The sequence below is a fragment of the Suricata suricatta genome, chromosome 13 (assembly GCF_006229205.1).
Source record: "Suricata suricatta isolate VVHF042 chromosome 13, meerkat_22Aug2017_6uvM2_HiC, whole genome shotgun sequence".
NCBI classification, from domain to species: Eukaryota; Metazoa; Chordata; class Mammalia; order Carnivora; family Herpestidae; genus Suricata; species Suricata suricatta.
The window spans coordinates 52,616,436-52,629,991 of NC_043712.1; the positions used below are offsets into that span (position 1 = coordinate 52,616,436).

Consider the following 13,556-nt stretch of genomic DNA (forward strand, 5'->3'; position numbering starts at 1 on the left):
GTGAAAGCTTTAGTTTTTGCGCTTCTTTATACCCTTTTGGGTTGGTAGATGGCAGCATAGTATCTTTTCTAGGCAAATTCTAAAGCTGAGTGCTTGTTCCCTGGGTGGGAAAAGAAAGTGTTAACTCTTCCTCTTCCTTCGGTTTTTGTTTCATTTGTTTTTTAAGGTGAGGCTGTTTATTAATTAAACAAAAGAAGAAGTGGATTGCCATTTAAACTGTGTTGTAAGGGCACGCCACCTGTATTCAGTAGAAAATCGGCACATTTTGGTTAAACTCAAGAGAGAGTTGAGAGAGCATGCTGTTCACCAACTCTGGGAGGTGAACGGCTTGGAGCCCAGATTTTCTTCCGTTTCTCTTCTAGTCACTTCCTCTTGCCAGAGGGGTTCTTTCCCTGCTGGATTGTTTAAATTGCTTTGCAATTGTCCTGTTGTTTTTTCAGAGTAACAATGCTTTTTGGGTTTCTTATTAATCTTTATTTTTAAAATATCCACCTATCATGAACTTTCAAAGATGTATATTTTTATTATGTGAAGTTTTGAAGAAGCATTTCAATATATCCTTTAATGAGGGAAGGAGGTAGTAAGAACTTAAGGACATAAGGAATTTATTCATCAAGAATCAAAGCCCATAATAAGAATATATTTTTAAGCTGTAGATATTGATAAATATTTTAAGTTTTATAAAACTAAGGAATTATTATTTTATAAAACTAAATGAATTATTATTGCTATTTTCCTTTTAAATAGTAGCTAAAATAATCTCAAAAATACTCTACAGATAAAAAATACATTTATCTGGAAAAACTGCAGAAACTTAATAGGTATCTTTCTAAATGGAATAAATAAAGCATTTTGGTTAGAATCACAGAATTTAAAATCAATGAAAATCATAAGCTTTCATCTTAAACATTTTGGAACAAGTTTTTCAAATGTTAGATGTTAAATGAGTTTGACCATCATTTGCATCCATCATGCCAATATAATGTTAAATTTTACTTTTAAAAGCCCTCTTGGAACTAATGTCTTACTTTAGTGATTGGGATGAAATTACTTTAATGATTTCAAAACCTGTAGATGGAGGAAGAATGAGTTGGCATTTTAAATCAATAAAATAGATGGATGTTAAAGAAAATGAAAATTTCTGTGACCAGTGGCCATGTTCGACTTTCTCACGTATTTTTAATATAAACACGTGCCTTGTCATATGGCACATTGTTAAATTGTTATAGTGTATTTCATTTTATTGTATGTTGCTTCCAAAACCAATATTATAAAATTACAGTTTTATAATTAAATATGAACTCTCACTATACTTAGTATCCTTTAAAAAATCTATTCGTTGATTCATGAATATGTCATTATTCATATTTTTCATGAATTTTACGTGCTGTTATTCTGGAGCTGTAAGCATTTGATTAGTGGAAAATGTCAGCTCCTTTAAAATATTCCCGAGAGGATAAGTAGTGTGGTTCCCATTGTACAGATAAGGTGACTGAGATTCCGGGGGTCTAAAACTTGTCCGGTCTGAGAGTTAACTGCTTGGCAAGTGTGATTTCAGCCCATTTCTGTCTGTCCCTAAGTCAGTATTCTTTCCAGGTGCTATTGTACTTTTTGCATTCTCCCTAATGGCATGTTTTTGTCCTAAAAATATTATTGTAGCATTGTTAATTTTAAAAAATACAGATTAAAAAATGTTGAAGTGTCACAAAATCTATTTTTTGGAGAGAGCTCATTGAAATCTCCTGACTGGTGAGTGCATATTTTGCTGTTTGCATTTTTCATCAAGGCATACCATTTTTTAGTAGCTTATCTAATATGAGGACTGTCAAAATAGACCTTATAAAGACATTTTAGTGGTTTAAATATTTTTAAAAATTTGTACCTACTGGCAGTCTTTTATTGTAGGCAATACTGTTTGCCTACGTGAGAAAATCAGAGGTTGTTTTCTTTTTGAAATAAATAATTTATAGCTCTTAGTGTAGGGATTTTGCATCTAATCGTTTGTGTCATAACCACATTAGTTCTAAGGTGACATCTTTTAAATTCTTTTTAAAGAATCTGGGAAGTAGATTCACATAATTTCTAACTGATTCCTTTATGTCAATTTTTTCATGAAGCCCTGAAACCAATCTATGAATTGCATTTAAGGCTATGGGGAGAGTGACAGAAGGGGGAAGGAAGGGAGAGAATTTCAAAGTGCACGCTGTTGGTATTCAGAGAAGGAAAATGAAATAATGGTTAGCAGTCCAGCTAACTCTTCAGTGAGGAAGATACATTATTATTATTCTTCCAATTAGCTCGTGTCTAATAGTGTTGCTAAGGATTTGATGTCAGGTATAACACTGCCATAGAATTATTTGTCTAGCTTTTGGCTAACCAAGAACAGAAATCCAGAAGATTGAATTGCAGGTAGCTTTGAATATTGGCTAATCTCTTTATAATTTATCTTTCTATATAATCAATCTTAAAGTGTTCTGAATACTTTATTTATTGCTATTTTAAAAATATGAGACTTTGCTTAATAACCTTTTTTTTTGGATATCTATAAAGTCATTATCACTTTAGAATGGATAAAATTGCTGGTATTTGTATTTAACTTTTTGGATTTGGGGGAAAATAGTTGAGAATAGTCAAGAATAGTTTGGAATTAAGGATAAAGAAAAATGAAAATTATTTTTAATGCTAATGTGATGGTAATTGGCATTTTTGTTCATGGATCCTGACATGGTAGTGGAGATACCATCCCTTGGTAATTTGGTTTTTTGTTTTTTGGGTTTTTTTTTTTTTTTTTTGGCTTGGAGGTATAGTGTCAGATTACAATTAGTTTATGTCTGTAGGGAAAAAAAGCAGTCTAAGAATACCCTGTCATTCTAACAATTGTCAGTTCTGTGTGTCAGTTTATCCCTATGCTTTTAGTGATACATAGAACACAGAAACCTTTATAATAAGTCTTGCGCTTTCCCTGCAGTACTGGGTCTACTGAATATATGCCCTCAGTAAATTTGTTTATATAGCTAACTATTTATGAAGATTATAGCATTTGGTAATAGATTTAGCATTTTTTTTTTTATCTCTCTAAGAATGGTGCAGTCACTTTGAGTTTAAATGGTCACAGCCTGGCAGCAGTTTCATTGTCTTGCTTGTCTTTGACCAAACATAATAAGTTAAATGGTAAATGTAGTAAGAAAATAGGGTCTCTTGTTTTGTTTTTTATTGAGTTGCTCCAAGTTTTCTGGAATTTTTACTGTTAAAATATGGGCAGACAGATAAAATGATTTTTCTAAATTGTTTTACCCTCAACCATGAACCTGACAGGTGCCAATGTACTTTGCTCCCTAACAAAACTCAGTTATGTCTATATCAAAACTTAATGTATAGGGGTGCCTGGATGGCTCAGTTGGTTGATCATCCCACTTCGGCTCAGGTCATGATCTCCTGGTTCATGGGTTTGAGCCCCGCATTGGGCTCTGTGCTGACAGCTCAGAGCCTGGAACCTGCTTCAAATTCTGTGTCTCCCTCTCTCTCTGCCCCTCACCTACTCATGCTGTCTTTTTCTCTGTCTCAATAATAAATAAACATTAAAAAATTAAAAAAAACTTAATGTGTAATCTTGAACACTCAGTGATAGCCATTAGGTGTGAATAATTATTTTTCCTTTAGATATTAATTTCCACTAGGATTTAATAAAACTGAAAAGGTGCATATTACTCAGGAGCTGGAGGTGAGAGAGGGATATACAGAATAGTCCTGTAACTTCTTTACCTGCATTTTGGAATATAGTGATAAAACTTAAGCTGAGGCTTCTTCCAGAAAGTGCTGATAATCATTCAGATATAACAGGATTTTATATTATGCAAGAGTAGATGCCATATGAACATGACTTCAGCATGTGAAATTGGTTATAAAGCCACTCTGAAAATTCAAATCTGCCTGCTTTAGATTTCTCAGTTGTGATATAAGCTGTTTTCATTTTTGAAAAATGGGGAAAACCAAATCCCTTTGAGCAGCATAGTGGGTGAAGGAGGGAGATTTTGTCCCCCAGAGGAAATTCATTGATCATGTCAGGAGATATTTTTGGTCGACACAGATTGCTTCAGGCATCTAGTGGGTGGAGGCCAGGGATGCTGCTAAAAATCCTACAATGCATAGGACAGTCCCCCATAAAAGAATGATTTGGCCCAGAGTATCACCTGTGCTGAGGTTGAGACACTTTTTCGTAGGAGGAAGATCATAAATACCTCAAATATTGTATTTTCATACTGGTCTCATAAAAACAGAAATCTACTTAATAGCTTATGAATAAAACTTGCCTTCTACTGATTGATAATAGAAACTTGTAATTTTATAATAATGTAAAATTGTATTTGTAAAGCACAGATGTTTATTTTCAAAAATTATGAAGAACACTCATTTAGTCATTTAACAGATGTTTGTTGAATGTCTGCTGTGTGCACTGGTCCCTGATCAGGGCTCTGAGGATGTAGCCGTGACTAAAACAAAATTCTTGCATTAAGGAGCTTATATTCTACTTGGTGGAGATAGGCAATGAAGAAATACATGATATGCAAGATAAGTATTATGATGTATAATAAAGTTGGGTTAGGGATAGAGATTAATGTTTGATAATATAGTCAGAGAAGTCCTTTCTCAGTAGTGACCCTGGAACGGAGACCAGGAATGCAAGGAAGTCACTGATAATGGGAGGAAGAACATTCCAGGGAGAGGAAAGAACCAGTGTGCCAAGTCCCCCTGGGGTGGGAGCCCATTTGCCATTTTCTAGGAACAGTAAGAAGGCCAGTGTGTCTTGAGTGGGGCAAGTTGGGGAGAGGAAAGGAGAAGCCGGATTGAGAGAAGTAAGGGATAGAGTTGGATGTTGGAGATGTTTTATTTTCAGGATGCTTGGTGTTCGGGACTTTGGAAACAATTGAAGGGTCCTGAGCCTAGTTACACAAAGTCACATTTTAGAAAGAAAACTGATTGCTAGGAAGGATAAATTGAGGGAGGACAAGGATGGTGGCAGGAAGACTAGTTGTGAGCTTACTAAGATAGAGTTCAAACATGAGATGATTACAGGAGTGGTGGAAATGTTGAGAAGTGGGCTCTTGTAGTTTGGTCGTCAGGTCAACAGATTGAGGTCCTACTGAGGTTGAGAGTTTGTTAGCATTGATGCCTATAGGGAGTTAGGCATGAAAGATGGGAGGTGATATTCAGCATGTACTGTGCTTGAATTTGCATTTATGTTATGGGCACAGTTATGGGAAAGGATAGGATGCAGATTTAATTATTGAATTTGGATTGAGATTAGATTAGGATAGAAGATAAGATTATAGAAAGGAATGAGTTCAGGGAATTCACAGGCCAAGTATTAAGACAACGTATGCTGGATCGTAAGTGGCCAAATCTGACTCTTGGCTTATTTTCATTTAGCTGGCATCAAGAGGTGATGCCCCCATGCTTTCTAGTTTGCAACATTTTCAAAGTTTAAATGGTACCATTACAAAAGATTACCCAATAGTAATGTAGGAGTATTATTTTGTGTAAGTGTCCCTGTCCTCTTCCTCTGTTGGTTTTTGTGACATGTGTGTTTGTGTACTTGCTGCCTGTGTGTTTCTTTTTCTATGTTTCTCTCAGCTCTTGCATGTGTGTAACAGTCTCTGTAAGTGGTACTCTGCCTCTTGACATGTTGGCGGAGGAAATTCTGCTCTTTTGTCCGCTTTCTTCCTCATTTTCATTTATTCATTCAGTAAGTACTCATTGAGTACCTGTTGTGAGCTAGAGCTGGGTCTAGGTTCCAGCGATTCATCATTGAACAACCACAACAAAAAAGGCAAACGTCCCTACCCTCAAGAAATGTACATAATACTGAGAGAGGCAGGCAGTAAGTACATAAAGAAATAGGTATGTTTTAGATGAAGCTAAGTACTATGGAAAAAATTAAATAGATGAAGGGGATAGGGAATGCTGGGATTTTCTATAGTTTGGTCAAGGAAAAACAAGCAAATAAGCCTTAGGGACCCATATGCTTATTTTTACTATCAGATAAGGTGATGTTTAAGCAGAGACCTGAAGAAAGGGAGTACACATGGGTATCTGGGAAAGAGTTTGTCGGGAAGAACAAGTGTTAACAGCTTGATTGAACGTTTGTTTGATATGTTTGCGGAATAGCAAGGAGATGAATCGGGTTGGATCAGAGTGGCCGGGAAGAATGTGGTAGATGAGGTCCGGCAGCCAGTCCGACTCCTCCTCTCTCCTTTTCCCCTTCTCACTCTCATATCCTTTTCTGTAACTTATTTTTTATCTTTTACAGGCCATATGTAACCAGAGTTATTTTACATTTTATGTATTTTTAAAAGTTTAGTTTTTGTTTCTAAAATTAAAGTATTTTTATATTATATAATTTTATATTATGTATTTCATGATCACAGCTTTCATTCGTTCCATCTTCTGTATTCTAAAATACACACGTAGTGGAGTACACAAATAAAAACCTACAGCTCCGTGAATTATCACAAAGCCTCTTCAAGCAATGCTTATAAGATTTATTCTTTTTGTTACATTAGATACAGTTCGTTTTCACTGCAGTGAATATTGCTATAAATATTCATGGTGCAGTTGACCATTGAACAATGCAGGGGTGAGGGGAGCCCACCCCCTGTGGAGTTGAAAATTCATGTATAACTTTGACTTCCCCAAAACTTAGCTACTAATAGTCTACTGTTGGTAAGCAATCTTACTGATACTATAAATAGTTGACTAACCCATATTTTGTATATGTATTATATACTGTATTCTTACAATGAAGTAAGCTAGAGAAAATAAGATGTTATTAATAAAAGCCTAAGGAAAAGAAAATATATAATATAGTAAAAAAAATCTGGGAATAAGTAGACTGGTACAGTTCAAACTAGTGTTGTTCAAGGGTCAGCTGTGTTTCATTAAGATGACTTATTTGTCCATTCTGTTGATGGACCTTTACATTATTTCCAGTTTGAGGCGCTTAACAAATAGTGGTGCGGGAAAGCATCCTTGTTCATGTCTCTTGTGGACTTATGGCTAGGGGTGGTAGTGTTTAAAGGATATGTCCATGGTCCTTTAGATACTATTAAACAGATTTCCAAAGTGGTCCTATGAGTTTAAACCCCCACTAGTAGGGAATGTCCAGTTTAGGGTGCTTCCAGCCTCACTAACACTTGTTCAGGTTTCCCTAATGTTAGCCATTTTGGTGAGGTGAGCAGTACCTGATTGTGTTCTAATTTGCATTTCTCCAATGACTAATGATATTGAGCCCCTGTTCACATGTTTACTGACCACACGAATAGCCTGTTTTGCGCAGTGCGCCTGTTTAAGTATTTTGCCTATTTGATGGTGGGGGGTGTAATTTGAATTTTTAAAATAAATAATTACTGGGCATTTTAGATTTGAGTTCTTTTTTGAGTTTGTGTCCATATCTTCTGCTCTGTAGCTTGCCTTTTCTCTATTGATGGTATTTTTTGATAAACAGAAGTTTTTGATTTTCATGTATTCCAACATCAATCTTTTCCTTTTTGGTTAGTGTTTTTTGGGTTCAATTTAAAAAGCCTTTTTCTATCCCCAGATCATCAATATAATTCTTCTACATTGCCTTCCAAGTATCATATTTTTTATATTTCCACCTGGAATTGATTTTTGTATTCCTCATGAGGGATGAGTCAGGGTTTCATTTTTTTCACAGATGGATAGCCAGTTGATTTAGCACTATTTTTTAAAGAGATGATTCTTTCCACTCTGCTCTGCAGTGCCATCTTTGTCATAAACCAGGCTGTTTATGTGTGTATCTGTTTCTGGTTCTTTGCTAGTCCACTGGTCTATTTTTGTCCTTGTGATTGTACCACTGTCATGACTATAGTTTTATAACAAATCTTGTTACCCAGTGACAACTCCTCTTTTTTCATTATTTTTTGCTCCCTCGGGAGCCTTTTAAGACACTTTCTCCACTTCCCTCTATGAAATCAAATACTAAGGAGTAAGATTTTGTCAGGTAGGATTGATTTGTGTATGGCCACAAAACTATTGAAATAGGTATTTTCTGCCCTCCTTGGGGGCAATATTACCTATATTGGGAATGCATGCAGTAAACCAAACCTTCCCACCTTTTTCTTTTTATATAGGAGTAGTTTGGTACTTATTATGTTTTGTTTGTTCCTGTGCAATTCAGAAACTGCTTACTTAGTAATTTGTGCAAATCGAAACAAAATAGTAGACTATGTGCTCTGCGGATGAGGAATTTTTATTGGGATTGTATTCATTGTCTACATTGGTTTGGATAGTTGACACCTTTAACAATAGTGAGTTTCCTGATCATAAGCATAGTATAGCTCTAAGAAGAAGATTGCTTCGAGAAAAATTGGAAACATGGGGAGTTCTGTAACCATGAATGAGTAGTTAAAACTTTTGCAAAGAATATTCACAGATTTACCAGTGAGTTTTAGCTCTATAAAATGTGAAGGGAAACAATAATTCCAGTCTTACATAAACTCTTTTAAAAGAACAGAAAAAGAGGGATTTTCCCCAACTCATTTTATGTGTATAGCATATGTTGAATATGTAACACAGCAAAGATAATAAAGAAGGAAAATAATAGACTAGTCTGATTATGACTATAGGTGAACAATTTCTACACAAAATATTAGCAAACTGAATCTGATTCTGTATAACAACTCTAATGAAGTTGGGTTTATCGTAGAAATGAAAGGTAGTTTTATATTAGAAAATCAGTCAGTATTTTTTACATCAACAGATTAAAAAATTGTGTATGCAGATAATCCTTTAGACAATGAAATTAATGTAAAACCGTTAATAATAGAATCAGGAAACAGGAAGCTCCCAAATTAAATATGATGAAAAATGTACAAGACCTTGAGGGGGGAACTTATTAAGCTTAATGGAGACAATATATATGTCTGTGTGTGATTGTGTATTGTAACTTGAAAAACCAATTTTAAAACTTTTCTGGAAACACAGATTATCTAGAATAACTGAGACATTCTTGAGAAAGAACAAGAAGGGGCGCCTGGGCAGCTCGGTCAGTTGAGCGTCTGATCAGCTCAGGTCATGATCTCATAGTCCGTGGGTTTGAGCCTCACGTCAGGCTCTGTGCTAGGGCCTCGGGGCCTGGAGCGGTGCTTCGCATTCTGTGTCTCCCTCTCTCTTTGCCCCTTCTCCGCTCGCTCTCTGCTTCTCTCTCTCAAAATAAAGACATAAAAAAAATTTAAGAAGAAAAAGAACAAGAAGGGATGACTTGCCCCTGAGGTATGGAGAGTTAGGTAGCCATGGTAACTAAAACGTGAGTCCCTGGGACAGGGCCAGACAAACCGAGAGAACAGAGTAGAGTCCACAGCAGACTCACGCATGTTTGGACACTTGACCTCTGATCACAGAGGAAGGGAGAGCTTTTTAAATAAACCATCCTGGAACAATTGGATATCCATAGAGCAAAAATCAATTCAGACCCCTGTATTTCACTGTACACAAAAGAATAAACATCAATTCCAGGTGATTGGTGACCTAAATGTGAAAGGCAAAACTATAAAGCTTCAAGGCTTTGAATGATAATATAGGAGAATGCCATTGTAACCTTGGGGTTGGGAAAGGTTTCATAAACAGGGACTAAAAAGCACTAAAGGGGAAGATTGACAAATTGGACTAAATTGAAGCACCTGGAATTATCAAAATATGCCATAAATAAAGTGAAAAGGTGGACTCAGTAGAAGATTTGTGCAGTGTACAACTAAAACACGGTAGTATCCAAGTGGTAAGAGCATGAGTCAATAGGCTTTACCTTCAGGGTAGGGAGGAGGGAGAGACTGTGATGGGGAAGGAACCATAGATGAAAGCTCTGGATGGTTTCAAATGTCCTTCCTGAGAGGGTCCCGTTACCTTTCTCTAAATTGAACTTACACCTTGGGCATTTCTGGATGTAGGCACATTTCTTAACAAAAAATGGGGAAAATGAAAACGATAAACAAATAGAGTTACTATATCAGTTTGCTAGGGCTGCCATAACAGAATACCACAGAAAGCCATTTTTCTCACAGTTCTGGAGGCCAGAAGTCGAAGAGCAAGAAGTCAGCAAGTTTGGGGTCTCTGCAGGCCTCTCTCCTTGGCCACCTTGTCGCTGTGTCCTCACATGGTATTTGCTCTGTGTGCGCGTATCCCTACTGTGTGACTGTGTTTCTAAATTTCCACTTTTGAGGACACCAGTCAGATTGGATTAGTGCCCAGTGTAAAGGACTTGTTTTAACTTAGTCACCTCTTTGAGGCCCTGTCTCCAAATACTGTCGTGTTCTGAGACTTTAGGGATTAGGACGCCAGTATAGGAATTTGGAGGGAAACATATTCAGCCGTAACACTGAGTACGTAGTAAAAGTCTTGAGTAGAAAATGGGCTCTTGTGATGTGGATGAAATTTCTCAGGCCAATTTTTAAATCTCAGAAGTGCTTCATCAAAATAATAATCTAAGATAAAGATGTGTTCTGAAGAACTGTGCGAAATGATTAAGATTTGGATTTAGTACTGAAGATGTTAATTATGTGTGTGCAACTTGGAATGCCATTGTATTTTGAAGATGTTGAGTGCTAAAAAGAAACTTCTCAAAATATTTTACTGTTTCACACAAATACTCTTGAATATGAGCGTGCAACCAAGTGAATAATAAATGTAATATTAGAATTAGATCTTTCAGTTTCATCATCCCTAACATTTGTTAATTGTAGTTGGCAAAATTTTTTAAAAGTTCACTTTACTATGCAGAATTATGCAATGCAGACCAAAGTGCTTTTGGGAGAATGGAGGCACAACACCCAGAATCTTTGTCAGTGACACTCAGAGGGTCGGAGCCTAATAAAAATAGCACAGTTTCACACATGTTAAATAGTTAAGTACGTAAGTACTGTATTGAACATGACACTTTCCCTTAAAAGGGACCTGCCACGTTGTTGGGGAGGTGGTCATCAGAAGGGTGGCAGTACTGATGAAGGGAGTCATCTAGAATCGGAGGGCAAGTCTGTAACACCAGATGTGGATGAATGTGGACCGTAACACAAACAGTTGAGGTAGATGGTAGGTGTTGGTGTGCGTGCGTGTGTTTTGTGTGTTCCCATATGCCTTAATTTAGTTGGGTGCAGTTTTCCTGTTCATGTAGGGTTTCCTTCCAGATAAAGTCACACATAAGCAAAACCAGAATTCTTGCTGTGCTCACGTTGTTGCTTCATGTGTCAGCCATGTTGGAACAAATCTGTGGTTCCCAGCAGCATTATAGCAGGACTCACTGCACTTAACTGTTTTAGGTCATATATAGCTCCACCTTTACGTGTTTTGTAAGGACTCTGCATGAGTCTCTTTTCACTGTGCTTTTGAAATGATTGCCTAATATATGACTGCTACACGGCACCTAAAGTCTCTTGGTGAATTTTAAGTTTCTCCAGGCTAATAAATTAACTGGCTTGGTTGTGGAATCAGAGTTTTGCTTGAGTCTGGTGGGTGGTCACTGCATTGCACAGAAAAGCATATCTGTTCTTTTGTTTCAAGCAAGCTCATTATGTTCGGTGACCTCCCTCTTTTTGGTGTTGCTACCAGGACACCTTTAAGCCTAAACCTGAATCAGTTTTTAAAAAGCACGTGGGTGGTTATGTTTCGGGGGTCACTCCATTCTTCTGTTGCTTCGATCCACCGTGGCAGTATTCTCCCAGAGCTCAGGCGCGGCAGGTCTCCAGAAGTCTTTGTTCCTTCCCTCCCTCTCACTCCTCTGGTCGGTCTGCTTGGTAGCAGAGTACATGAAATGCTTCCCGTTTTCCTGTCTTTCCACCCCTTTCTTGGGTTCACTCTCAAAGACACTTATTTTGTGCCCTGAGCCAAAAAATCTCTCCCTCACAGCATTTCCATTTCTCCTTCCTGTCTAGCCATCGCTTGGTGTTTCTGTAGTCTTCTGCATGCCCCCTGCTAGAGCATGTATCACATGGATTTGGAGTTTTGCAAAGTTGGGTTTTCTCTCTAAATAAGCTGCACCTTCTTCAGGACATGCGAATATCTTATTTTTACTTTTCTGTTACCTAGTGCAGTGCTCAGCAGTGGGGGGTCAGGTGAATGGATGGTGGGCTTAAGAGCTGGCCCACATGATCCTATCATTTATGTTTCCTTGTATTTTGACTATGAGACATCACCTCTAGGTGTCTTGGTCACTTGAAGATTAATACTATGAGTCATGCTTGTGCATTCAAACTTTTTAGCAGCATAATAATACAATTTTCTTTTGTGTAACCAAAGGCTGTACACTATGGTTTTGTGTTTTTTGCTGCAAATAGTGAATGAGTGTGGCTAATTTGCAACTTTAGGATTCAGGCTTTTTGACACAAGAGTAGTAAAAATCCTATTTTTCAACTTGATACTCTAAGTTAAAAACAGTTATTTTTGAAATTTTCAAATATTTATATATTAAGTGGAATAAACTCAAAAAGGGGAGAATATTTTTAAGATAATAAGTTAATTCATTGTTAATTCTTGACTGTTACATTGCAACAATAAGTAACTTTTCAATTGGTTTTTAAGACTTTGTTTCTTCTTCTTATAGGACCTCTTTGTTGTTCGACATGAATTGGCCATAATGAGACTAGCCGCCTTTATGGGCATTACTATGTTAGTTGGAATAACTGGACTTTTTTATACTCAACTAATTGGCATCATCACAGTAAGTATATATATATTTAAATGTATTTATGAACAGATTTCCCCAATTATGAACTTAATTCTAAGAAGTTACAAAAAGTTTAGCAATTAAAGGAGGGAATTCCTCATAGCCATTTATGTGTTGTCATTTCCATATGCCTGTGTAATTTAAAAGTAGTTACAATCAGTCTATAGAGGATATATACAATTTTGTATCCTGCTTTATAAAAATTAACATAGTTCTGTGTGGCTACAGACTTCGTGTTTATTGTTTTTAGTAGTTGGATTTACTCGAGTGAATATACCATATTTTAATGAATAGTTTTCCTGTTGATCAGCCTCTAGTATGTAATCATTTTTTTCTGTATTACAAGTAACATTACTTTGAACATCTCTTTTCCTCTTTAAACTATTTATTTAAGGTAAATTCCAAAAAGTGGTATTGCTGGTAGAAACATTAGTAATTAAGTCATATTTTTTTTGCATTTATTAACCATATAAGATTTATCACAGCAGAGAAGTTCAAAACGTGAGAAAAATTATATCGAATAAGGATTTAAGTTTGGTAATACACTGCGTTGTAGAAGATGTGGGTTAAGGTTTTCTCATACATTGTCAGTGGAGATGTGAATCAGTATAACCTCTTTTAAAGGTAAATTGTCATGTGTATCATACTTTAAAATGCACAATCCTTTTGCTCAACCTCTATCCATTTATTTTGTAGAAGCTCTTTTATTCTTATGGGTGTAAATAAACATGTATTTAAAAAAAAGATCTCCGTGGTTATATTATGTATTGTGCATGAAAAGTGTTTACCAGAATATGTTCAGGGAAATGTATAGTTAAAAAATGTATCA

At 36.3% G+C, this 13,556-nt stretch overlaps 1 protein-coding gene across 4 annotated transcripts in view; it reads left to right on the top strand.

The window, feature by feature from the left end:
• The window catches only part of ZDHHC21 (zinc finger DHHC-type containing 21), a 69,445-nt gene that overhangs the window by 28,334 nt on the left and 27,555 nt on the right, over positions 1-13,556 (top strand). For all 4 annotated transcript variants that reach the window (XR_003901906.1, XM_029920389.1, XM_029920390.1 and 1 more), the window contains exon 6: positions 12,605-12,721. Coding sequence is in view for 3 of the 4 variants with exons in the window: in XM_029920389.1 (XP_029776249.1) it covers positions 12,605-12,721 (117 nt within the window). In the remaining variant the exon portion in view is untranslated. The remainder of the gene's footprint in view (positions 1-12,604; positions 12,722-13,556) is intronic.